The sequence below is a fragment of the Natrix helvetica genome, assembly GCF_964273705.1.
Source record: "Natrix helvetica genome assembly, chromosome: W".
Classification (NCBI taxonomy): Eukaryota; Metazoa; Chordata; class Lepidosauria; order Squamata; family Natricidae; genus Natrix; species Natrix helvetica.
In genome coordinates, this window is record NC_138555.1 from 82139533 (window position 1) to 82167507 (window position 27975).

The 27975-nt window shown below is 45.4% G+C and overlaps 1 protein-coding gene across 1 annotated transcript; it reads right to left on the reverse strand.

Annotated features, from left to right (window-relative positions):
* Window positions 1–2433: 2433 nt before the first annotated feature.
* On the reverse strand, window positions 2434–27963 carry SLC22A17 (solute carrier family 22 member 17). The gene is made up of 10 exons (XM_081969416.1): window positions 27672–27963; window positions 25194–25541; window positions 21688–21791; window positions 19677–19831; window positions 16409–16574; window positions 12951–13084; window positions 10267–10372; window positions 8555–8778; window positions 5857–5968; window positions 2434–4944 (listed from the first exon to the last, which is right to left on the reverse strand). Exons 2-10 carry the CDS (start codon window positions 25530–25532, stop codon window positions 4629–4631), a joined length of 1656 nt encoding a protein of 551 aa, XP_081825542.1. The 5' UTR covers window positions 25533–25541; window positions 27672–27963; the 3' UTR covers window positions 2434–4628.
* Window positions 27964–27975: the final 12 nt, after the last annotated feature.

Consider the following 27975-nt stretch of genomic DNA (forward strand, 5'->3'; position numbering starts at 1 on the left):
TACCATTCCTTTCCTTCCTTCCTTCCTTCCTTCCTTCCTTCCTTCCTTACTTCCTTCCTTCCTTCCTTCCTTCCTTCCTTCCTTCCTTCCTTCCTTCCAGACTAGCCAGGAAGAAGCTGGCATTCAAAGCTTCGTCGCTATCTTTTTTTTTCAGATGTCCCCTCGCCCAACTTATGTTTCTGCCCATCACTGCCCCATCCCGTTCTGGCTGGAGGTTGCAGAAGGGATCCATCCCTGCCTCTTACTCTCCATCACCCTTTCGCTCCAATCTCGGAATTTTGTCCTGCACCCAAATGCATTGTTCTAAAAAAAAGACTGATTCCTGTTTAAAAAACGGGTCCTTCCTTCCCTCCCATCCAGTGCCCGCCACACAGGTCATAGGTGTTTCCCGTGCCCCCCATTTTTTCCTCCCTCGTGTGTGTCTCTTCTAGGGGGGGGGGGGAGGGTTGTTATATGCCTTGTTTGAGTGTCTTTATCTTTACAGATTCCTTTATTTTTTAGCCTGAAGAAATACACCGAAACCTGATGCTGTAGAAAACCAGGGGCAGGGGAGGGAAATAAAAAAAATAAATAAAAGACCACCCCGGAAGGGCTTTTTGGGGGTGGGGGTGGGTATTGGGATTGAATTTATAAAAAAAAAAAAAAAAGAGGGGGAAAAAAAAGGGGAAAAAATATTCCAGGTCAGAGGGGAGGGTAAAACAGAGGAAGAAGCAGAATGTTATAAGGGTGGGAAAAAAAAATAAAAAAAATAATAAAGATGTTTTTGGAAGAAATGAGCGTTGGATGTGTGACTTTTCTCGGCTGATGCTGAAAGGTGGGTATATTCCCATATAGGTGGTCCTCAACTGATGGTTCGCTTAGTGACCGTTAAAAGTTACAGCGGCGCCGAAAAAAATGGCGTGATCATTTTTCTCACTTACTGACCGTTGCTGTGTCCTCAGCTTGCTCGGGCGATCAGAATTCAAACGCCGACTGACACATTTATGATGGTTGCCATGGCCAGGGATGGGGATATCCCAGTTTTGTTTTGTTTTTGAGGTGGGGGTGGTGTTGATCTGACAAACGTAATGCGTGGGGGGGGGAAGATTCACTTCACAACCGTCTCGTTCGCTTAACGACTTGCAGGGATTCGCTTCCCGACCCTGGCAAGAAAGGTGGTAAAACGGGGCGGTGAAGTTCACAACTGAAAGTGTGGGCTCAGTGGGGGTCGTTAAGTGAAGCTGGAGCGCTTCTAAACCGGTTTATTGGCTTGAAAGGGAAGGTTATAAATTTTGCTAATCCTTAAAATGGATTTTTGCATCAATTCTGTTATGTTGGTTGCAGGATAGCATCTTTTTCAAACATCCCCAGCAATTCCAGGAGGCAATTAACTCAGGCACTCCTCAATTTACAACTACAACTAGCTAACAAAATGAAATTCAATGTAGAGAGAAGTCAAATCTTACACTTAGGCAAGAAAAACCAAAAGGACACATGTAGATTGGGTGAAATCAGGCTTAATAGCGGTCACAGGGATCTTGGAGTCTTAGCGGACAACCTGTTTTTCATGAAAACTGGCCCATTTTTTCCCCAAAAAAGAGGCATGAATAGCCTGGGGTGGGGGCCTTGCAGAGTGCACCTGGGGGGGGGGGGAACGAGCAAAAAACACCCAATTGTTTGCAAAAACGGGTTCGTTTTTTGTCAAAAAAATTGCAGGCATAGCCTTATGGAGGCTTATAGAGTGCTGCTGGGAGGGGGGAGGCCCATTTTTCACTCCTGCCCTCCCCAGCCCCCAGGAGCTCTCTGAAAGCCTCCATAAGGCCATGCACGGCCATTTTGGTGAAGGGAGGGAAAAAAATGCTGTATTCGATGTATAAGACGCACCCAGAGTTTCAGCCTCTTTTTTGAGGAAAAAAGGTGCGTCTTATACTCCGAAAAATACGGTAGGTTGTCCCCATCTTCTTTGTGGCTCTTTCCAAAGTTCCAACATCATCTTTTTTTTAATATTGTGGCAATCAAACCGATGCAATCTCTATATATAAAAAAACGGCTGTATGTATGTTCGTTCTACCATAACTCTGGAACACCTCAAGCAATTTCAACCAAACGTGGTACACAGGCGACTTACTCTCTGGAGAAAAATACTGGGGGTGGGGGTGTAAGGGAACCCTAGAACCCCTCGGTGTGTGTTAAGATACAGCCTGTCATACCTTAACGTGGCTTCTACTGTACAGCCGTAAAATGGCTTCTATTGTACAGCGCAGTGGCGTTGTCATGGTAACGGCTTCACAGTACTCTACAAGAGGGCTACCTCTGGTAAGGGGGAAAACTCAACATTAGAAATGACGTTTGGTCCAGACACTTACCTCCTATAAGGAGTTATCGGCTAGTAGTATAATACGGTATGTTCTTCTCTGGCACGCCTTTAACAGAAACTTTAAAGCTTAGCCAGGGTTTTCCGAATGGATTATATATTTCCTTTTATTTAACTTATTAACAGTCAGTGTTTTATTTCCCTTCATGATTACAAAGCAGTCCAAAATTTTTTGAGTCTACAAGGGGCTTGGGGGATGGGGGTGGGAGGGTTGCATGTTTAACTCCCACGGGAGCAAAAAGTGGTAGTGCTTGCACACACGTGTGCATCGGCCTGAGTGGTCCTTCTCCTGGGTACGACGCTACGCCGTTACTTCAGCCATCATCTCTCCTCCTTCATCGGTAATAAAACCCGCTATTCATTCTGAGGCCCCTCCCAAAATGATTTGCAACCGATCAGAAAAATGGAACATACGGGAAGTTCTCAATTTACAACAGTGGGTTTAGCAACCGAAGGTCCAACTAAAAGCGACATTTTTTTACAGTGGCATCTCCCCGCTCACCGGGATTAAACTTCAGAGGCTTCCTGACTCATATTTTACCACCATTGCCGTATCTCGCGGTGTTGCCCTGTTACCGATTGACTCGCAGCGATTCACTGAACAACCATGGCAAGAAAATGGTCCCGAACTCGCTGAACTTTCCCTTAGCCGCAGACATTTGGGTCTCAATGGTGGTCGTAAGTCGAGAACTATCGGTACATTCCAGATTTGGGGGTTGGGGGAACCGTCGTCTTCGTAGACAGCGTTCTTTTCTGTTTCTCTTCGCTGCGAGCTTCAATGAAGAATTTATCGGCCGACAATTGGACATTTTGGGAGCCCAGACCAAAACGCACTGTCCGTCGAGAAGTGCAACGAAGAACATTGCTCGTCTCGTCTGATCCAGCCATCGGTTTCTTTCGGGGAGGGAAGGATTTGAAATAAGTCTTCGTTTGGGGGATTTGGTTACCTCTGGTCCAATGTCCCGAACGCAAGCCCTTTGCAACGAGAAGTGTGTCACAGACACAATTATTAAAAACGAGATGAATGCATAGGTCGAACTCTCGAATCCTCTCTCGGACGTCAGTCCGTAGACTCGGCCCTAATTTCCATGTCCGACATCGGTAAAACGGAAATAAAAACAGAATTACCTCCCACCAAACCCCCAAATTGTCCCTCGAAGAACTTTTTTTTAAAAAAAAAATCCGATTTTAAAAACCGAAGGATTAGCTCGACCTCCTAGCTAAGTGTTTCGACACACAACTCTTAACCCCGTATCCTTGAGTTCGTAAGCACCCCCAAATCCTTCCATTGCCGAAAGCAGAAAGGGTATTAAAAATTCTCTTCTGGGGAACAAATTTTCAGATTTTTCTTTCTCTCCTCGATAGTCCGCGGAGAATCGTCTGCCCGTTTGACTGAAATTTGCCTTAAATTTAAGATTTCAGTTCGTCTCTGGAGTAAAAGAATAGTGAGTACATTAAAGGTCTCCCTTGCTGCTTCCAAATTCAGCGTTTCTTGACCTGAAGCACTTGAAAATGTAGGGACTTCAACTCCAGAATTTCCCGGGTCGTTTTCCGGGAACAAAAATGGTGGACAATTGGCTCGCTTCACAATCGCGATGTTCATTTAACCACTTAACAATCGCGATTTGCTTAACGAACACTGCCCAAAAAAAAAGTCGTAAAATTAAGTTGGTCACCCATTTCATGACCGGCATGACTTACGACCATAATTCCGGTTTCCATTATGGTCCTACATCTAGGACTATCTATTTTCTTTTCTATTTTGTCTGTTATTTAATTTCTGTTCTTTTCAAGGCAGGCCGCAGGACACCCAAGGGTGTATAATATTATCCGTCCAAATGAAAAGGAATGAAAATTAACGTAATTATGTTAAATTATTAAGGAAGTGGGGAAAAAATAAACCCCACACAACCATCCTCAAGTTTGCAATGCAAATTTTAAAAAAGGCAATAGGTAGTTAAAGAGTTGAAGTCCACACATCTTTTAAGTTTCCAAAATTGAGAGACGCTACGCTAGCTAATTCTGGGGCAACTAGCTATGACTCCTAGTTTCTAATTTAAGTCTGTCCGTTTAAATAAACGAGTTTTTGCTGCTGGTGACTCCTTTTTTGCTGCAAATGACTCCATTTGCAGATGAAGTGACTCCTTTCGTGCAACGCCAGAAGCAGAAAAAGCCCAAATCTGAATTTTTTCCCCCTTCCTCCTGGCTTCCATTCGGCTCTTGCGTTCGCTGGATGAGCCCACCCGTCGAGGCTCAAACCGAGCCCGCCGTGACATCAGCTGACAGGATTTGGGGTAGAGAGCAAGGGCACATCATCTCGCCGTGTCACACTGTGGGAGTCCCGGGCCACAGACTCGCCGGCCCGCCGGAGCAGGGAAGGCCTCCGGTAAAGTTCTCCGTCGTGCAAACTTTCGGGCAAGGGTTTGCGTTTGGTCTCAGGCAGCAGGAGCAGGCAAAGCAGGGCCAGGATGTTGAGGGAGGCCAAGACGATGTGTTCCAGGAAGGAGCCGTGCTGCTCTCGCACCCGCAACAGCGGGGCGCTCAGCCCTCCGAGAGAGGCCAGGGCCAGCGTGATGCCGAGACCCTTCCCTCTGTGGATGAAAATTGTTAAGATTAGCAGGAGCCTCAAGTTTTCCGCAGGGAGGAAAGGATGCAGGAAGGAGGAAGAGAGGAAGGAGGGAGGGAAGAGAAAGGACAAGTGATAGGAAAGAAGGAAGGAAGGAAGAAGGATTAAGGAAGGAAAGGATGGGGGAGGAAAGGAAAGAAGGAAGGAAAGGAGTGACGAAGGAAAGAAGGAAAAGAGATAAATAGGAAGGGAGGAAGAAGAAAGGAAAAGAGGAAGGAAGGGGACAGGAAAAAAGGAAGGAAGAAAGAAAGAAAAAAGAAAGAAAAGGAAAGAACAACTACAGAGAAAGGCAGAATGGAAGAAGAAAGGAAAAGATGGATGAATGGATGGGAGGAAGGTAGGAAGGAATGAGAAAAAAAAGAAAAATAATAAGGGAAGGAGAGAGTTAGGAAGGAGAAAGGAAAGGGGATCGATGGATGGATGGATGAAAGGAAGGAAGGCAGAAGGAAACAAAGGAAGAAGAAAAAGCTGTAATCATGAGGACTAGACACTTGAAGACAAAATGGGTGGATGAAAAGGTATGGAAGGGTGTAAATTTACACTGGAGATTTCTCCTCACTTCCCCGAAAGCTGTTTTTCTGTGCTTTAACTCAGCGACCGCCCAGTGCGGTGGGGAGGGAGGGCAAGAGGGAATGATTTTGGGTGAAGTGCAGGTGTGAGCACACAGCTTTATTTGTGAGTGGCGGGTCCATGTGCCCATGACTTGTGCGAGTAGGGTTGCATGCCTGCCACTCCCGTGGCCCCATTTGCGAATAGGCCTCAGCCCTCAGGTAGCAGGCTGTGGCCCAAAGGTTGGGGACCCCTGCATTAACTCTCTATTTTTCTACCCTGGGAACCCCTCCCTATTCTCTTGGGAGGGGGGGCTTTTCCCCCTGACCTGATTATGGTGGGGATGACTTCAGCAGCGAAGAAGATGCTGAGGGAGCCGGCTGCGTGGGAAGTGAAGAGTCCGAGAATGGAAAACGTTCTTCGGGCTGCGTTGTTGAGATCTGCAACGGAAGACAAAACGGAAGGTGTGAAAATGACAAAAAAAGGGAGAGAAGGGGAAGTCAAACAGGCCGGGGCTGCTGGGAGTTGTAGTCCAACATCTGGACAGCAGCACATTCCCAAAACCAGGATGACCCCGCAACAGCCATTTATAGCTATCTCATCAGAGAGAGAAAAAAGGTGTTTGATAAAGTTAAATGGCCAATTTCAACGTTTTCTTGGATCATTCCTCCCAATTTTTCTATTTCCCAGGGAGGCTTTAACATAGATTTTATTTTTTAAATTCTTCTCCTGAAATTGAAAGATGATTTTAGGAATTGATTTTTTTTAATAGGAGAAAGGCATATTGCCTCTTTTTATTTGCCCTACAACTGAACGGCGAGATTTATGGCTTGACAACCACAGATAATTAATACGGGGTAGCACTTTTCTGTACAACGATCCTTGCAATAAACTCATTTATTCTATTTATAGCTTACTCCCGCTTGATAACTTATTTCTCAACCTTGATAACTTCAGCACCCGTGGACCTTGATTCCCAGAATCCCTCAGCCAGCATGTCCACAGGTTGGACTAGAAGACCTCTAAGGTCCCTTCAAACGCTTCTGTTCTGTTCTACTTTATTCTAAGGGGTTAAAGACTTCTAATGTCTATTCTATTCTATTCTATTCTATTCTATATTCTACTCTACTCTACACTCTATTCTATTCTACTCTACTTTACTCTATATTGTACTGTATTGTATATTCTATATTCTATTCTATTCTACTTTACTCTATTCTATTCTACATTCTATTCTATTCTATTCTATTCTACTTTACTCTATATTCTATTGTATTGTATTCTACTCTATTCTATATTCTATTCTACTTTACTCTATTGTATTGTATTCTATTCTATATTCTATTCTACTTTACATTCTATTATATTCTACTCTACTCTAGATTCTATTCTATTCTACATTACTCTATTGTATTGTATTGTATTCTATTCTATTCCATTCTATATTCTATTCTACTTTACATTCTATTATTCTACTCTACTCTAGATTCTATTCTATTCTACTCTATTCTATTCTACATTACTCTATTGTATTGTATTGTATTGTATTCTATTCCATTCTATATTCTATTCTACTTTACTCTATTGTATTGTATTCTATTCTATATTCTATTCTACTTTACATTCTATTATATTCTACTCTACTCTAGATTCTATTCTATTCTACTTTACTCTATTCTATTCTACATTACTCTATTGTATTCTATTCTATTCTATTCCATTCTATATTCTATTCTACTTTACTCTATTGTATTGTATTCTATTCTATATTCTATTCTACTTTACATTCTATTATTCTACTCTACTCTAGATTCTATTCTATTCTACTTTACTCTATTCTATTCTACATTACTCTATTGTATTGTATTGTATTCTATTCTATTCCATTCTATATTCTATTCTACTTTACATTCTATTATTCTACTCTACTCTAGATTCTATTCTATTCTACTTTACTCTATTCTATTCTACATTACTCTATTGTATTGTACTCTATTCTATTCTATTCCATTCTATATTCTATTCTACTTTACATTCTATTATTCTACTCTACTCTAGATTCTATTCTATTCTACTTTACTCTATTCTATTCTACTTTATTCTATTGTATTGTATTCTATTCTATTCTATTCCATTCTATATTCTATTCTACTTTACATTCTATTATTCTACTCTACTCTAGATTCTATTCTATTCTACTTTACTCTATTCTATTCTACTTTACTCTATTGTATTGTATTGTATTCTATTCTATTCCATTCTATATTCTATTCTACTTTCTATTCTATTCTACTCTACTCTACTCTACTCTATATTCTATTCTTTTCTACTTTACTCTAGATTCGATTCGATTCTACTTTACTCTATTCTATTCTACATTACTCTATTGTATTGTATTGTATTCTATTCTATTCCATTCTATATTCTATTCTACATTACTCTATTGTATTGTATTGTATTGTATTCTATTCCATTCTATATTCTATTCTACTTTACTCTATTGTATTGTATTGTATTCTATTCCATTCTATATTCTATTCTACTTTACTCTATTGTATTGTATTGTATTCTATTCTATTCCATTCTATATTCTATTCTACTTTACTCTATTGTATTGTATTGTATTCTATTCTATTCCATTCTATATTCTATTCTACTTTACATTCTATTATATTCTACTCTACTCTAGATTCTATTCTATTCTATTTTACTCTGTATTCTATTCGATTCTACTTTACTCTATATTCTATTCTATTCTATATTCTATTCTACTTTCTATTCTATTCTACTCTACTCTACTCTATATTCTATTCTTTTCTACTTTACTCTAGATTCGATTCGATTCTACTTTACTCTAGATTCTATTGTATTGTATTGTACTATATTGTATTCTATTCTATTCTATATTCCACTTTATTCTATTTTACTCTACTCTACTTTATATCCTATCTACCCTACCCTACTCTATTCTAGCTTTACATCTTAGGCTGAAGATTTTCCTTAGAAATTGAGCCTGGGGTACTTACATTCACCCAGCCCCAGCAGGATCAGAGAGGAAATGCCGGTCAGGGTGGTGGTGAGGAGCAAAATCCCGCGACGTCCATACCGGTGTACGGTGAGGCACAGAAAGAGGCACCCGAGACCGGCGCTGCCAGCCGACAACAGGAAGGGGAAGTAGAACTTGGCGCGTGGGTCCTCCAGCGACTCCCAGACCTGTTGGTAGCAGTGGGAGATCGCGTGGGCTATGAATCTGAAGGAGAGCGAGCCGAAGGGAGAAACCAAAAATTGGCTTAAGCTTAGGTTCAGGGTCTCAAAAGCACGAGAACAAACCAGGATACCCCCGACGCAATTAGGATGGAAGGAAGAATCTCACCGACGTTAAAAGGACCCACAAGAGACAAATAAGAAAATCACTTTGGTCCAGTGGTTAAGGCACCAGACTAGAGAGCAAGGAACTGTGAGCTCAAATCCTGCCGTAGACATAAAAGATGGCTGGCTGACTTTGTGCCAATCACCAGAAGACCATGAGTTCTAGTCCTGACTTAGGCACGAATGCTGGCTGGGTGACTTTGGGCTAATCACCAGGAGACAGGGAGTTCTAGTCCTGCCTTATGCATGCAAGACAACTGGGTAACTTTTGGCCAATCACCAGGAGACAGGGAGTTCTAGTCCTGCCTTATGCACGAAAGACAACCTGGGTGGCTTTGGTCCAATCACCAGGAGACCATGAGTTCTAGTCCTGCCTTAGGCACGAAGGTTGGCTGGGTGACTTTGGGCTAATCCCCAGGAGACAGGGAGTTCTAGTCTCACATTATGCATGAAAGACAACTGGGTGACCTTGGGCCAATCACTAGGAGACGGGGAGTTCTAGTCCCACATTATGCACGAAAGAGAACACGGGTGACTTTAGTCCGATCACCAGGAGACAGGGAGTTCTAGTCCCACCTTAAAGATAATTGGGTGATTTTAGTCCAATCACCAGGAGACAGGGAGTTCTAGTCCCGCCTTATGCATGAAAGATAACATGGGTGACTTTGGCCCAATCACCAGGAGACAGGGAGTTCTAGTCCCGCCTTATGCATGAAAGATAACATGGGTGACTTTGGCCCAATCACCAGGAGACAGGGAGTTCTAGTCCCGCCTTATGCATGAAAGATAACATGGGTGACTTTGGCCCAATCACCAGGAGACAGGGAGTTCTAGTCCCGCCTTATGCATGAAAGATAACATGGGTGACTTTGGCCCAATCACCAGGAGACAGGGAGTTCTAGTCCCGCCTTATGCATGTAAAACTACTGGGTAACGTTTGGTCAATCACCAGGAGAAGGGGAGTTCTAGTCCTACCTTAAGCATGAAAGACAACTGGGTAACCTTTGGCCAATCACCAGGAGACAGGGAGTTCTAGTCCCACATAATGCACAAAAGACAACATGGGGGACTTTGGTCCAATCACCAGGAGACGGGGAGTTCTAGTCCTACCTTACGCATGAAAGACAACTTGGGTGACTTTGGTCCAATCTCCAGGCAACAGGGAGTTCTAGTCTCACATTATGCATGAATTATTTACCTAAAAAATGTTCGCTAGCACCTTGCCTCTTTTACCAAGTTCCCCTTACTTCAATTTTCACTGTTTTTTCCCCCCGTTCTAAGAATTTCTACATCTCTCAGCCGCCCACAAGTCTACCCCACCATTCCCGAAGCCTCCATAGGGTCTAGTAGCATGCAAAGTTCAACGTACGTGGTAAAACCAAGGATCAGAATGTTTTTCCAGATGTTCCTGCAGGACAGGAGGGTGCGGAGTGAAATCTGGGCAGCTGCAGGCAGATGACAAGCGTTGTCCAGCTCTGCAGGGTTGGCGGGAGATGGGAGGGGCCGGATCAGACAGTGGAGGAAGGAAAAACGGAGGTCCATCAGTGGAGATGTTATCACACCAGGAGAGCTGATGTCTACAGCAGTGTTTCTCAATCTCAGCAGCTTAAAGATGAGTGGACTTCAATTCCCAGAATTCCCCAGCCATGCTTAAACACTCTCTTAAAGGCCTCAAACCCAGCCATGGGGATTCTGGGAGTTGAAGTCCACCCATCTTCAAATGGCAGAGACTGAAAAAACACTGTCTTAAAGGTCCCAAAACCAGCCATTGGAATTCTGGGAGATGAAGTCCACCATCTTGAAGCAGCCGAGGTGGAAAAACACTGTCCTAAAGGCCCCCAAACCACCCATGGGGATTCTGGGAGTTGAAGTCCACCATCTTGAAGCAGCCATGGCGGAAAAACACTGTCCTAAAGGCCCCCAAACCACCCATGGGGATTCTGGGAGTTGAAGTCCACCATCTTGAAGCAGCCGTGGCGGAAAAACACTGTCCTAAAGGCCCCCAAACCACCCATGGGGATTCTGGGAGTTGAAGTCCACCCATCTTCAAATGGCAGAGACTGAAAAAACACTGTCCTAAAGGCCCCCAAACCACCCATGGGGATTCTGGGGGTTGAAGTCCACCCATCTTCAAATGGCAGAGACTGAAAAAACACTGTCCTAAAAGCCCCCAAACTACCCATGGGGATTCTGGGAGTTGAAGTCCACCATCTTGAAGCAGCCATGGCGGAAAAACACTGTCCTAAAGGCCCGCAAAACCACCCATGGGTATTCTGGGAGTTGAAGTCCACCCATCTTCAAATGGCAGAGACTGAAAAAACACTGTCTTAAAGGCCCCCAAACCACCCATGGGGATTCTGGGAGTTGAAGTCCACCATCTTGAAGCAGCCGTGGCGGAAAAACACTGTCCTAAAGGCCCCCAAACCACCCATGGGGATTCTGGGAGTTGAAGTCCACCATCTTGAAGCAGCCATGGCGGAAAAACACTGTCCTAAAGGCCCCCAAACCACCCATGGGGATTCTGGGAGTTGAAGTCCACCCATCTTCAAATGGCAGAGACTGAAAAAATACTGTCTTAAAGGTCCCAAACCCAGCCATGGGGATTCTGGGAGTTGAAGTCTACCCATCTTCAAGTGCCCACGGCTGAAAAACCCTTCCTAAAGGCCCCCAAACCAGCCATGGGAATTCTGGGAGTTGAAGTCCACCATCTTGAAGCAGCTGAGGCTGAAAGACACTGTCCTAAAGGCCCCCAAACCAGCCATGGGTGTTCTTATCCTCGACTTACGACCTGACAGCCAGCAACAGCCAAGCAGCGCCTGATTGGCTAAGACGCGGCTTGGCTGAGCGCGGGCTACTCAGGACGTTTCTATTGGCTACCCTGCTTGACGACTCTGTATAAATAGCTCCCTCAGTTCCCTCAGCCGACAAGGCGACGTTTCCCCCCCCCTCTCGCTCTCGCCTCCTCGTCCTATTCACGGACACTACCATGGCGTCAATGCCTCCCGTCGCTCCTTATGGAACCCCAGGCGAAACGTGGGCCGGGTTCATGGGACGCTTCGAGTGTTTTTTAATCGCCAACGGCAACTACGACCTGCCCGCGGACCGCAAGGTCTATTTTTTCCTCAGCTGCTGCGGGTCCGGTCATGTTCAACTCTGCCAGGGCTCTCGCCGCGCCACTGCCGGCTCATGCCCTCCCCTGGGACACGCCAAGTTAAAAAATCACTTCGCTCCAGCTCCCTCAAGGATCGCACACCGTGACGCCTTTCGCCAACGCGTACAGAAGGAATCCGAGCCCGTCAGCCCATTCCGTCAATCCTTGAGGATGGCTGCGATCCCGTGCGAGTCCGCTGACCTGGACGACTCGCCGGTGGAGCAATTCGTGTGCGGGGTCCGGAACCTCCGCCTGAGGCGGCATTGGTTGGCCCGACCGGAGATCACACCGCAGCAGGCGGTGGAAGAGGCCAGAGCCGCGGAGCTGTCTGACCAGTCCACGGCTGAGATGTTCAACAACCAGCTACCTCCTCAGCCCAACCGAGCCTGCCTCATAGACGAGCTCGTGCCATCGGACGATCTCGAGGACGAGGACCAGGTGGACCGGCTGGGGGCCGTGCCTAGGCGCCAAGCGCAGCAGCCGTTCCGCCAGACCGCGGGGAGCTGCCTTGGTAGTGGAGGCAACCACGCCAGGACCGCTTGCCCTTTCAAAGCTTCAGCGTGCCGCAGATGCCACAAGAAGGGTCAGCCACGCCTCGACCGGATCGAAGATCACAGTCTCCCTTTTGCTCAAGGGGTCGCCCTGCACGACGGAGGTCGACTCTGGGTCCTCTGTCTTAAAGACCCCCAAAAGCAGTCATGGGATTTCTGGGAGTTGAAGTTCTCACGTCCTAACTTGACTCACAAACATGCAATTACAAAGTGCTAACTTATCTCAGAATTGTGCCGAAAGGATCCCAGTTTACAACTCACACACTGTGCTATGGTAATGCTGCAATGCCCAGTCAACCAACTGGAATGACAGGGTTTTTTTTTTTTTTTTTGGCAAGCTGCAATACTCACCATCCAGGGCCTCCCGGGTCTCGGGTTCCTGGGCGTTGCCATCTTGGCACAGGGCTAACAAGACGTCCTTGGCCCGAGCTGTACGACGGGTGGCCAAGAGCCAACGGGGAGATTCCGGATACAACCCTGGGCAGCTAGGGAGAAAGGGAGGATTAAAAAAAGAGGGAAAATTAATGAGGGAGGAAGGAAGGAAGGAAGGAAGGAAGGAAGGAAGGAAGGAAGGAGAGAATTTAAAAAAATAAATAAAGAGGGAGGAAGGAGGCAGAAGGGTGGAAGAGGAAGGAAGGGAAAAGTATTTTAAAAAGGAAATATTAAGTAGGGAGGGAGGAAGGAAGAAAGGAAGAAATTTTAAAAAGAAAAATTAAAGAGGGAGGGAGAGGGAAGGGAAGGAGGGAGAGAATTTTAAAGGAAATATTAAGTAGGGAGAGAGGGAGGAAGAAAGAAAGAAAGGAAGGACGGAATTTAAAAAAGAAAAATTAAAGAGGGAGGGAGAGGGAAGGAAGGGAGAGGGAATTTTAAAAAGGAAATATTAAGTAAGGAGGGAGGGAGGAAGAAAGGAAGGAAGGAGGAAATTTTAAAAAGAAAAATTAAAGAGGGAGGGAGAGGGAAGGGAAGGAGGGAGAGAATTTTAAAGGAAATATTAAGTAGGGAGAGAGGGAGGAAGAAAGAAAGAAAGGAAGGACGGAATTTAAAAAAGAAAAATTAAAGAGGGAGGGAGAGGGAAGGAAGGGAGAGGGAATTTTAAAAAGGAAATATTAAGTAAGGAGGGAGGGAGGAAGAAAGGAAGGAAGGAGAGGATTTAAAAAAGAAAAATGAAAGAGGGAAGGAGAGGGAAGGGAGGGAGAGAGAGAATTTTAAAAAGGAAATATTAAGTAGGGAGGGAGGGAGAAAGGAAGGAAAGAAGGAGAGGATTTAAAAAAGAAAAATTAAAGAGGGAGGGAGAGGGAAGGAAGGAAGGGAGAGAGAGAATTTTAAAAAGGAAATATTAAGTAAGGAGGGAGGGAGGAAGAAAGGAAGAAAGGAAGAAGGGGATTTAAAAAAGAAAAATTAAAGAGGGAGGGAGAGGGAAGAAAAGGAGAGAGAGAATTTTAAAAAGGAAATATTAAGTAGGGAGGGAGGGAGAAAGGAAGGAAAGAAGGAGAGGATTTAAAAAAGAAAAATTAAAGAGGGAGGGAGAGGGAAGGAAGGGAGAGAGAGAATTTTAAAAAGGAAATATTAAGTAAGGAGGGAGGGAGGAAGAAAGGAAGAAGAGGATTTAAAAAAGAAAATTAAAGAGGGAGGGAGGGAGAGAAGGAAGGAAGGAGGGAATTTAAAAAAGAAAAATTAAAGGGAGAGGGAGAGTGAGAGGAGGGAAGGGAGAGAATTTTAAAAAGGAAATATTAAGTAGGGAGGGAGGGAGAAAGAAAGAAAGAGAGAAAAAAGGAGAAGATTTAAAAAAGAAATTAAAGAGGAAGGGAGAGAGGAAGGAGGGAGGGAAGGAAGGATGGAGGAGGGGAAGGAAGGAGGAAAGGAAGGGAGGAGGGAGGGAGGAAGGAAGGTTTTGTAATTCATGTTCAATAAAAATAAAAAGCCAAAACAGGAAGGGAGCTCATCTTGCAAACAAACAATTCTGCTAATAAATAGGGAGAAACAAGCCTCATCCAGCGAAGATGAACAAACAAACAAGGATTAAACCTGGAATGAGGAACTGCCTTGCCAAGATTTCAAGATTCTGTGGTTCTATATTAACAATAAAGCAGCATTTGAGAGACCTTGGGTGCTCGTTCCCACTATGGCCTACTTGGAAGGGCTGAGAAATTTCTCCCAAACTCCTCTCTAACGTGTGGCCAAAACGGGCCTTCCGACGAACGTCACAATTCAAGACAAAACTGGAAACACAAGGAATAGAGCCTTGTGTATCTTGCTCAGCTCCCAGCAGCCCCGTGGGAAGCCTTATTTAAAACATTTCCATGGCAATGGCTGAATTTAAACACGTCCATTTGTCTTCTCACTAAGCCAATTGTCCTCTGGAAGGCGGCAGGAGGGCAGGAAGTAACCCGAGGTCTACGATTTATGCAGATTTATGCAATTTTTGCCTCGCATTCCTGAAATGCAGAAAGATCAGCGCATCTCCTTGGTTTTATAAGGGACTAGCCGGATACCCGTGCTACGCTACGAAACTGTGTGATCGGGCTTGATACTTAAAGCTTGAAAATTAATGTACAATGTGTAAGCTCCTTAGCATCAGAGTGTCTTAATATAAGGTAACGGGCAGTTGGAACAGAGTTCTTTTCAGGTGGGGAGAGGGAGTAGAATGTCTAAACTTTCAGCCTGCAGGCTGGATGAGTCACGCACTGGCCATGCCCACGCCCGGTCTAGTGAAGGGGGCAACACGAGAGCGTGTTAATATAAGGCAACTAGCAGTTGGAACAGAATTCCTTTCAGGTGGGGAGGGGGAGTAGAATGTCTAACTCCTTAGCATCAGTGTGTGTTAATGTAAGGTAAATGGCAGTTGGAACAGAGTTCCTTTCAGGTGGGGAGGGGGAGTAGAATGTCTAATTCCTTAGCATCAGAGTGTGTTAATATGAGGCAACTGGCAGTTGGAACAGAGTTCCTTTCAGGTGGGGAGGGGGAGTAGAATATCTAACTCCTTAACATCAGAGCGTGTTAATGTGAGGCAACTGGCAGTTAGTACAGAGTTCCTTTCAGGTGGGGAGAGGAAGTAGAACATCTTAACTCCTTAGCATCAACGTGTGTTAATATAATATATTGTACTGTATAAGAACTACTGATGATCTGATGGCATTTTGAAAAATCCTTTCTTAGCAAGCACCTAAGAAGCCAAGAGGAACATACGTGTCAAATTTCAACTTCGTAGGCTTTATAGTTCTGGAGATTTCTTGATGAGTGAGTGGTATTTGCCTTTTATATAGAGAGATAATAGTGAAATAATATTATTTACTTATACATAATAATAATCTTTCAACTTCTAATTTTTGCTTCTATTATCTAACCTTTCCCATGTTGAAAAATATTCGGTATCTTCTTTATCTTTTATCTTTAACATTAACGTATCCATTTCCACGCAATCTAGTATTTTTGTCATCTGCAAAAGTTTCCTTATTTTTCAAGTGCTGTCCAAATAGAATTATTGATGCGGTCAAGACACGTACTATGGAATATATATTCCCTTTTGTCATATTTTTCTCGTAATATACCTAACAAAAATATTTGAAATCTTTACGTTGTTTTATCATTTTCTCTAACCATGTATGTATATTCCTCCAAATATTTTTTTTTCTTGTCTTCGGATTCCCAGTCTCTGGTAGGGAACAGCATCAAGATGGTTTGATATTGACTTTCCTTCTCACCCGTTGCTCTTTCCTGGGGCCGAGTGGCCATTTCTCTCCTTTTAATGGTTCTGGCATCCCTTCCTCAACGTTGCTTGACCCAGTGTGGAGAAAGGTAAGTCAACTTACCCATACAGCAGGCAAACCCCCATTCCGGTTGAGATGACCCCTTGTAGAACACGCCAACTGCCGCAGACCCACGCCAGACCCAGGAGAAGGAAGTGACCTCCCACCTGGACAAGGTCTCCTGCCATGGCTACCGGCAGCCGTTGCGAAGGACAACACAACTCCAAACCTAGGGAAGGAGAGAAGGCAGGCAGGGCGTTGTAACTCAAGAGGCAGAATAGAGGCTCAAGTCCTCACCTTACGACCAGAATGGAGCACAAAATGCATTTATATTTTATGTATTACTAGCTGGATACCCGTGCTCCACTACGAAACTATTGATCGGGCTCGATAAACCAATACTTACAGCTTGAAAATTAATGAGTAGTTACGGTCCCACAGAAGCCTCTCCTCTCCTCTTTCTCTCCCTCAGGCTGGTCCCATTGATCCTCTCCTATCCCCTTCTCTCCCTCAGGCTTGCCCCACAGAGGCCTCTCCTATCTTTATCCCCTTCTCTCCCTCATTCTAACTCCTTAGCCTCAGAGCTTTTTTCAGATGGGGAGGGGGAGTAGAATGTCTAAACTACCAGCCCGCAGGCCGGATGAGTCTCGCGCTGGCCACGCCCAAGTGGCAGTTGGAACAGAATTCTTTTCAGGTGGGGAGGGGGAGTAGAACGTCTAACTCCTTAGCATCAGTGTGTTAATAATAATAAAGCACCTAGAAGCCAAGAGGAACATATGTGCCTAATTTCACGTTTGTAGGCTTTATTGCTATTCCATTCTATATTTTATTCTATTCTATTTAATTCTATTCTATTCTATTCTTTCCATATTCTATCCTATCCAATATTCTATTCTACTCTACCCTATTCTACTCTATCCGAAGTAGGAAACTTAAAAAGTCAGCTTTGGCCCATTTTACGACTTTTCCTGCCACATTTGTTAAGCGAACCACTGCAGTGGCGAAGTTAGCAACTTGGCCGTTAAGTGAATCTGGTTCTCTATTAATTTAAGGTTGCAAAACATTTCACTCTGGGACGTTGCAACCGTCATAAACGTGAGTCCAAAATCACGGGGATGCTGCAATGGTCCAAAGTTTTTTTTTCAGGGCCCGCTGTAACTTTGAACGGTCGCTAAATGGAACCGTTGTAAGTCGAGGACGACCTGTAATCCAAACCATAGCTGGAAGTTTACCGCGGCATTCTCTAAAGTTGGCAATTTTAAGATGGGTGGACTTCCACTCTCAGAATTCCCTGGTCATTTTTCCGGAAAACATTTATGGACAATGGGCTCACTTAACTGTAATGTTCACTTAACAGCCATGTTTAACAAGCACTGCCAAAAAAGGGTATTAAATCATCTCGGTCACGTGAGGACTCATTTAACGACCGGCATGACTTACAACGATAATTCTGGCCTCCATTATGGTCCTAAGTGGAAGACTACCTTCCCCCTCCACCCCAGTCCCATTTTGTCTGTTATTTAATTTCAGCTATTTTTCAAGGCACCGAAGGGCATGTAATATTATCCGCCTTAATGAAAAGGAATGAAAATTAACATAATTATATTAATTAAGCAAGCAAAAAAAAAAAAACCAACAACAACAACCCACACAGCACAGCAAAATTAGCAAATTTTAAAAAAAGGGAACAAGCAGCTAAGTGCTTCTCCAAGTTTAAGGATAAGGGCAGAAGATGATGGGATTTGTAATCCACGTCTGATGAAGCATTTCTCAAATCTCCCACAATTTACGGTGCGTAAACAATCCATGTTTCAAGCATTTTGGAATTACAATAATACAATACAATAGTAGAGTTGGAAGGGACCTTGGAGGTCTTCTAGTCCAACCCCGCCTAGGCAGGAAACCCTATACCGTTTCAGACAAATAGCTAATTTGAATTAATTTTGGAATAGCTGCATTTGAAGGCCCGACGTATTCCTGGTTTCAAGATTGGACAAACCAAACTAACAAGAGTTGGAAGGGACCTTGGAGGTCTTCTAGTCCAACCCCCTGCTCAGGCCGGAGACCCCTATATCACGCGGGACAAATAGTCCAATCTCTTCTACAAACCTTCCAGTGATGGAGCGCCCACGATTTTGGGTGGCAAGCTGTTCCACAGGTTAATTGTCCTCCCTGTTAGGAAGTTTCTCCTTCATTCCAGCTTGCTTCTCTCCTTGGTGGCTTTCCATCTGTTGCTTCTTGTCCTACCTTCAGGGTCTCTGGAGAAGAGGTCCGACATTTCCCAGAAAGGCAGCTGCCTTTGGAGGCTGAGTGAGGAGGAAGAACGGCTGGGGCCTGCTCCGGATGTGCATATGCACAGAGCAGTTAGGAGAGGAGAACAAGGGAGGACAAGGAGTCGACTGGGGAAGCAAAGCACAGGTGGACGCTGAACGGCCCCTCCCTGGCTGGGGAATAAATAGAAGGAAAGGGGAGTGGTGGTCGTAGGAGACAACAGTTCGTATTTCTGAAGATTTTGCTCATGGGGTTTCGTGCCACAAAGACTACTTGCCAGCCTGGGAGCTGCCCTTGCAATTATCGCAAGGAACTGATAAGGTCTGTACTGCAGTTAACTCCTTGAAGGACTCCTTTTGTATGTTTCTTGCTTCTGTTAAGGAAGGGTCAGAACAACTGGAGGTTATAACATATAAAGAGCAATTGCAGGAACTGGGTATGTCTAGTTTAATGAAAAGATGGACTAGGGATGACATAATACCAGTCTTCCAATATCTCAGCGGTTGCCACAAAGAAGAGGGGGTCAACTTATTCTCCAAAGCACCAGAGGGTAAGACAAGAAGCAATGGGTGGAAACTAATCCAGGAGAGAAGCAAGCTAGAACTAATGGGGAATTTTCTAACAGTTAGAAGAATTAACCAGTGGAACAACTTGCCACTAGAAGTTTTGGGTACTCCAACACTGGAAATTTTTAAAGAAGCGATTGGACAGCCAATTGTCTGAAATGATATAGGGTTTCCTCCCTGGGCACGGGGGTTGGACTAGAAGACCTCCAAAGACCCTTCCGACTCCGTTATACTTTTATATATGTCTTCCCCGTCCTAATTGCATTTTATTCCTTCCTCCTTTTGGGACTATTATTTTAAAACTCATTCAAAAAACCGGCAAAAATTTAGGGCGTCGAAAGAAATACGTTAGGCTTCAGGCCTTGCCATATTTTAAAAACATAATTCACAGCCAGCGCTTCGGTTCCTAAGCCAGGATTGTGGGTCTCATCCAGCCGTCCAAAGAAATCCCAATTTGGTGGGGCGATGCACGGAAGCCCCGGCGTGGTACTTACGGGTAACGTAGAGAGCGAGTTGCATGGCACCTAGCATTGTGCCCCACAGGCACCGGCCCAGTATGAAGACGGAGGGAGAGGCGGCGAAGGCTGCCAGGAGACCCACGGGGCAGCCGAGAGTCAGCGCCAGGAGCAAAGTACTCCGTCGCCCTATACTGCGAAAAGCAAAGGAAATCGAGAGATTACAGGGCAATCCTCGACGTATGACCCTCATCGGGACGGCAGAGGCGGTTGTTAAGTGAGCTGTGCCGGATTTTGCCCGCTTTTCCGCATTGTTGATCCGAGCGGTGTCGGTACGTAGGTTTTGCGACCTATCTTGCCGTCGTTCTTAAGTGAATCCCGGCAGTTGTTAAGCCAGTAAGACGGTCGCTTAAGCGACTCTGTCATCCCCAAACGAGAGTTTGTCAGACGCCGGCTGGGAAGGTCACAATCGCGTGACCTGCAACGGTCGTAAGTGTGAAGACTGGTGGGAAGTCCCTTTTGCCAGCGCCGAAGAATCGTTAAACAAATGTTTCTGAGTCCTCGACCTACGACCCACCACTGAGCCGAACGTTTCCCATCGCGAAGCGAGACGTTTGTCAAGGTGAACCTTGCCCCATATTACGATGTTTCTTGCCGCCGTCGTTAAGCGAACCATTGCAGTGGCGAAGTTAGCGACACGGCTGTTAAGCGAATCCCGGTTCCCCTTTGACTCTGCTTCGTAGAAGGTCGCAAAATGGGATCAGGTGACCCCTGGTTGATGCGACCGTCATAAATACGAGTCAGTTGTCTGAATTTCGATCATGTGGCCATGGGGATGCTGGTACAGTCATTGAGTGCGAAAAACGGTTGTAAGTCACATTCTTCGGTGCCGCTGTAACTCTAAATGGCCACTAAACAAACTGCTGAAAATGGTGGACTACCTATACTTGAGTTTTTCTTTTTCTTTCTTTTTCTTTCCTTCCTTCCTCTGCTTTCTTTTTTTCTTACTTTTCTCTTCCCTTTCTCCCTCGCTTTTTCTTCCTTCCTTCCTTCTTCTTCCTTTCTTTTCTTTCCTTTCCTTCCTTTTCTCTTTCCTTCCTTCCTTCTTTCTCTTTCCTTCCTTCCCTTCCTTTTTTCTCTTTCTTTCTTCCTTTTTATTTCTTCCTCTTCTTTCTTTCCTTCCTTTTCTCTTTCCTTCCTTCCCTTCCTTTTTTCTCTTCCTTCCTTCCTTCCTTTTTATTTCTTACTTTTCTTTCTTTCCTTTCTTCCCTTCCTTTTCTCTTCCCTTCCTTCCATCTTCCTTCCTTTTCTCTTTCCTTCCTTCCCTTCCTTTTTTCTCTTCCTTCCTTCCTTCCTTTTTATTTCTTACTTTTCTTTCTTTCCTTCCATCTTCCTTCCTTTTCTCTTTCTTTCCTTCCCTTTCTTTTTTCTCTTCCTTCCTTCCTTTTTATTTCTTACTTTTCTTTCTTTCCTTTCTTCCCTTCCTTTTCTTTCCTTCCATCTTCCTTCCTTTTCTCTTTCCTTCCTTCCCTTTTTTCTCTTCCTTCCTTCCTTTTTCTTTCTTACTTTTCTCTTTCTTCCTGTCTTCCCTTCCTTTTCTCTTTCTTTCCTTCCCTTCCTTTTTTCTCTTCCTTCCTTCCTTCCTTCCTTTTTATTTCTTACTTTTCTTTCTTTCCTTCCATCTTCCTTCCTTTTCTCTTTCCTTCCTTCCCTTCCTTTTTTCTCTTCCTTCCTTCCTTTTTCTTTCTTACTTTACTCTTTCTTTCCTGTCTTCCCTTCCTTTTCTCTTTCTTTCCTTCCATTTTCCTTCATTCCTTTTCTCTTTCTTTCCTTCCTTTTTTCTCTTTTCTTCCTTCCTTCTGTCCTTACTTCCCCCCTCTCTCTCTCTCTCTCCTTCCTTCCTTGTATATGCCACTCATCTGGAGGGGCCCCCTAAGTGACTAGCAATCTGTAAAAATAATTAACCAATAAAAAAACCATATGAAAACCATAAATAGCAACACCATTTAACTGACAAACCAAAAACTCCCGTCCGAACCTTCCCATTTACCTGTCCACCAGGTGACCCAGGAAAACGGCTCCTGCTGCGAAGCCCAGGAGGAAACAGATCTGCTCCAGAGGGATCACCCAGCTGCCAGAATGATCCAGGGACCACTGCGGACAAAGAAAAAAAAAGATTTTTAAAATGTGCATATATATATATATATATATATATATATATATATATATATATATATATATATATATATATATATATATATATATATATATATATATATATATGTTGTAATTGTACTGATAAATACATACATACATATATATATATATATATATATATGTTGTAATTGTACTGATAAATACATACATACATATATATATATATATATATATATATATATATATATATATATATATATATATATATATATATATTTAATTCCTTCATTCACACCTTCGAAGGAACAAATGCGTAATTTAAATCGGATACCTACCTATCTACTCTCTCTCTCTCCCTACCTACCTACCGTATTTCTCTCTCTTTCTCTCCCTCTCTATCCCTCTACCTACCTACCTACTTTTTTTTTAATTTGCCTCTTCAAAACCTTGGTGCGCCTTATACTCTGGTGCGTCTCATACTCCGAAAAATACGGTACATTACATTGGCTTTTTTGACAGCTGCAGCACACCGCCAACTCACACTCCTGGCTTAGCATCGAACTACCGTAGTCCTCATCTTACAACGGTTCACTTAGTGTCCGTTCAAAGTCACAACAGCTGTGAAAAAGGTGACTTATGACCCTTTTTCACGCTTACGGTCCTTGTCGCACCTGCCCCAGTCGCGTGATCCAAATTCAGAGACTTGGCAACCGACACATAGTTACGACGGTCGCAGAGTCCCTGGGGTCACATGATTCCCCTTCCGCGACCTTTGGATGAGCCAAGTCAAGGGAGGAGGCAGGAAAGCAGATTCACTTAACAACCGAGCGGCTAACATAACCACTGCAGCGATTCACTTAACGACAACGGCGAGAAAGGTCATAAGATGGAGCAAAACTCACCGAGCCACTGTCTCCCTTAGCAAATTTGGGGCTCCGTGGGTGGTCGTATGCCAAGAACCATCTGCGGTGGTCTGCCGGTGGCCTGCGGAGCTGGCAGCAGTGAGGAGATTGGGGAGGGGCATGGGCGAGTCCTGGAGTCTGGGGAAGGCTCGGACGAGGGCTCTGCGTCGGACATCAGCGAGGCAGAGGAACAGGGGGAGCCTGTTCCCAGTGCATGCATGCGCAGAGTTGCCAGAAGGCAAGAACAGTCACGACAAAAGGGGCAACTCGGGAGTAAGGCTTGGAGATGATTGGCCCCCTCCCATAGGACATAAAGAAGGAGCAAAGGCACATGAGCCTTTGCAGGAAGCAACTTTGTTCATTGTGGTCGGTTTAAAGTTTGTAGCTCCGTTTAGACTCTGTGCTCCGTGTGGCTTGCAAAGCTAACTGCCAGTTAGGCCTTTGGCAGCGTTTCAAGGGAGAGAAAGGTGGGTGCTTATCAGCCTTCTCCCGAAAGACTGTGGCAGACTTCTGTCGGACTCTTGACAAACTATTTGTGGCTCATTACGGGGTCTGAATGAACATCATTCACAGCCGTTGAAATAAAAAGAGAGGTCTTGGAAGGAAGCGTGTGCTTTTTACTGCCTCAGGAAGCCTAGGTCCGAACACTGTCCGAAATCATGAAGCGTTCCATTTTGCGTCCTATCTTTCTTTTGCCACATTCAGAAATCAACATTTCAGATCTTTAGTTAAGTCCCAGCAAACAGTCTTTCAAGGGTGAATTTCAAACACCAACCTTCTCAGTCCTTGGACAGTTGCCAGGCTGATAAGCTTCCAAAGGCAACAATGTACAAGAAAATACTCGGCAAGGAATCTCTGAGAGCCACGAACAAATCTTCACACTAATTAAACGAACTGATGGCCTCCTGCAAACTCCACTCCCCTGTCGCTCCTCTTTTATTTCCTCTGGGAAGGGCCATTCACCGACCGCTGTTCTTAACTGTTCCCTTCTCCTGGCAGCTCTGCGCATATTGGGAACAGGCTCCAGCTGCTCTTCTGCCTCACTGATGTCCGACTCTGAAGGCAGCTGATAACTGTCGGACGGCTCTGGCCCCCTCTCTGCCTCCGACGCAGATCCCTCCTCCGAGCCTTCCCCAGACTCCAGGACTGGCCCAGGTTCTTCCCCAACCCTCCTCACTCTCCGAATCGGCTGCCAGCTCTGCTAGCGCAATACTTAAAAAACTAGAAGCATTCAATAAAATTTCTCTTTCCAAAGATCAAAGCCACGCCACGTTTCCTAAATGGGCTTCACGGTCTTGAATAAAACCAACGGAAAACCTCTTGCTGATCACATTTCGGAATTGGTGTCCCTTTCTTCTTTTGTTTGTGGAGGAAAACAACGCCCCGTTTCTCCATTGTTCGGCCCAGAAGCAGCTTTGACTAACACAAACAATCCCTAATCTGTGTTTTAACACGTTTCCAGTTGCACCATCTGCAGATAACACGTTTAACATTCTCCTTTTTGACATTTTGACGTGTTTAGTCTTTGATTTTTCCTTGGCGGCCTCCAATCTCTGCGACTCAAGAACCGCCTAAAACACTTAAAAGGAAAATAGACGACGAATCTTTTATTCGCTTTGATTAACGTACACTTAATAATGCCACGTAAAGCCGCGATTCTACTTTAGCGTAAGGCTACGTTAACCGAATTCTACTTTTATCCTAAAGCTACGTGAACAGCAACCATGAAAGTTCCAGTAGTCCTCAACGTACGACCACAATTCAGCTGAGAAAAAAAATCCGTCGCTAAGCAAGATCACGGGACGGTGGGGATGCTGCCACCGTCGTAAGTACGAAGACTGGTTGTTAAGTCACTTCTGTCACCGACAGGACTCTTTTCAGGTAGTCCTTGACTTACGACCACGATTGAGCGCCACATTTCTACTGATAAGCGAGGCCGTTGAGTTTTGTCTCATTTTACGACCTTCCTTGCCACAGTTGTTAAGCGAATCACTGTGATTCTTAAGTTAGTAACTTGGTTGTTAAGTGAATCAGTAGGTCGCAAAAGGGGATCACGTGACCCCGGGACACTGCGACCGTCATAAATATGAGTCAGTTGCCCAGCGTCTCTATTTTGATCATGTGACCTTGGGAAGGCTACAATGGTCGTAAGTGTGAAAAACACTCTTAAATCCCTTTTTTACAGTGCCGTTGTAATTTCTGTCGCCAAAACGAACAGTTGTAAGTCGAGGACTACCTATTTCAATCTCCCACCATCTCTTTTACAGCCCGAAGGTTCTTCCTTCTCTTTCTCCACCCATTGTGCAGCTCTGGGGCAAGGCTGCCTCTTCTCTATTTCCTAGGTTGCATTTTTGAAGTCTTTTGCATAAATCATCACAATGAGAATATACTGCGGAGCAAAACTCAGCACTGGTGACAGGAAAGGCATCTGGCCAGTAAACACTCAGCTCCATTCAGATGTCCAGATTCAGGAAAACGAAGTGGTGAAGATACTCACCTCTGTCACTGGGTTGCTGGTGAGGATGGGGAGTCCCCCAGAGTCCCCACTTTGACCATGGGGGCCATGACAGGTGGCATTATCGGGCAGCTTGGTGCCGTTGGAGTCCCCGCAACGACGCAGAGGCGTGAGAGCGAACAGGACGTCTGAACCCAAAGCCAAACCCACGAGGACGCAGGGAAGACAGCTGAGGGCCAGTAGAAGGCGCTGCCGACGTTGGCCCCGGGCCCCCAGGCGCCCCAGCAGCCATTCAAAGGAGGGAGGGCCCGCCTCCGAAGCCGAGGTGGTAAAATCCCTTCGAGGACCCCCGGGATCTTGGATCGGGGGGCTGGTGTCCATGGGAAGCGTCTGCAGAAGGGGGGGAGGAATGGAATGAATAAGGCAATAAGGAAGAAGTACAAGAGAGAAAATCGAGAGGGGAAAAGAAGACGGGTTGAAATGAGCGATTTGTGAACTGTGGCCCCTTTAAGACGGGGGGACTTCAACTCCCAGAATTCCCCAGCCAGTAGGAGTTCTGGGAGTTGAAGTCCATCTGTCTTAAAGGGGCCAGCGCTGCTTTAAATGAACGGCTGCCTCTCTAAACAGTCTTGCCTCGTTTTTTGGATCCAGCAATCCTCAGATGAGGTGATCTACCCCTACGCCCAATACAGATAGTCCTTAACTTACAACGGTTCATTCAGTGACCATTCAAAGTTACAACGGCATTGAAAAAAAGTGTCTTATGACCGTTGCAGCATTCCCATGGCTACGTGATTTAAGCTTGGATGCTTGACAAGCGGCTCATATTTACGACGGTCGCAGAGTCCCCGGGGTCGCGTGATCCCCTTTTGCGACCCAGGGAATCCGGATTCACTTAACCACCGTATGACTCATTTAGCAGCGGCAGGGATTCACTTCACAAATACGACAAGTCATCAAACGGGGCAAATCTCGGTCTCGCTTAGCAACATAAATTAGGGGCTCCATTGCGGTCGTAAGTCGAGGACTACCTGTCCCGCTTTACAGAAATACTAACTCGGGTTAAAATAAACCAAGAATCTTGGCTTAGGGCAGGGGTCGGCAACCTTAAAACATTCAAAGAGCCACAAAGGTCCTAAACGGAAGCTGCCCCCTGCCCCGCCCCCCAATTCTGGAGCCAACCAGAAGTCCAGTTCCCCCACCATAGAGTCTCCTCCTAGTGCGGCATCCTTTTTCCTCTACCTGTCCTATCCGAAAGCCCTATCAATTGTACAGCTGACCAGCGACAGGGAGCCGCAGCAGAGGGATAAAAGAGCCACAAGGGGCTCCAGAGCCGCAAATTGCAGATTTTTAGCATATGGGGAGAGAAAGCAGATTATGGGAGTCCAGACAAGTAGGTTGCCTTGCAATTCCCACAATCAGCAGCATGGGGGTGCCATTTCCCTTGGTTCAAGGGGTCCCAACCTCAGGGCAGTATCACCAGATTCCTGAGTGTCAGGAATTTAACAGGTCAGGTCGTTCTGACAACCATTTGGCCCCAAACCATCGTCCCTCCCTCGAAAGGCAGGAGACCACCCTGGCATCCACACACGGGGCTGGCTGGGGATTCTAGGTTTTGCAATCCATCTAGGTGACGCTGGGCATTACATCTGGGGAAGCTGGCTGGGGATGCTAGGTTTTGCAATCCATGGGGGGGGACACTAGGCCTTGCATCTGGGGAATAATGGCTGGGGATGCTAGGTTTTGCAATCCATCCAGGTTGACACTGGGCATTACATCTGGGGAAGCTGGCTGGGGATGCTAGGTTTTGTAATCCATGTGTGGGGGGGAATGCTAGGCCCTAGCTCAAGACCCACCTTTTTCAATTATCTGGCCTGGCTCAACCGTAGTTTATCCTTTCCTCCTGACAGTCCTTTTAAATTTGTAATTTTATTATGGGGTATTTTTAATGGTTAATTTTATTATTATTATTGTGATATATGTAATTGTTACCTCCTCCGTGTCTGTGTCCGTGTATGTATATGTATGTGTATGCTTATATGTATTTATGTATGTTTTTATTGTACGCCGCCCCGAGTCCCTTGTGGAGAGGGAGCGGCTAACAAATTAAATTATTAATTATTATTATTATTATTATTATTATCTGGGGAATGCTGGCTGGGGATTCTAGGTATTGCAATCCATGGGGGCGGGGGAGAATGCCAGGCCTTGGAACTGGGGGAAAGCTGGCTGGGGATGCTAGGCTTTGCAATCCCTCCGAGGGAACGCCAGGCCTTTTGCAACGCCATCCATCCAAAAGCTGGCAAGGGGGGGAGGAGAGAGAGGGGGCTAAGGGAAGAAAGATGGGCTTTGTAGTAGCCAGGCTGAAGAAGAAAGCATGGAGCAGGGGGAAGAGACAAAGCAGCGAAGGATGCAGATAATTTGGGGGGGGGGGACTAAGTGGGGAGAGGGGGGGGCAAAAGAAGCGAGGAAAAGCCGGGGGGGGGGCGTGAGAACCCAGCCTGGAGATGCTCAACTCACCCAACGCCAAGCGGGCGCCCACCGACGGCCGCAAGACTCCCCGAATCCTAGCCGCCACCGCCCGGGAATTCCAGGCCGAGGAAGCCGGCAGTCCCCGCCCCAAGGCCGCCTCTTCCTCCCCCCGGAGCCGCCGCCCCCGGCTCGACGCAGCGGCCTCCTGGGCTCGCTTTAGCCAGCCCGGGTCTGCAACCTGGCGCCCGCTGCAAATGAGAGTAGCACGCAATAGCAATTCGGCCAAGCAAGGGGCTTAGGACTTCGGACTTGGGGAGGGGGCGTCATCATCATCATCCCCTCCCAAGGGAAG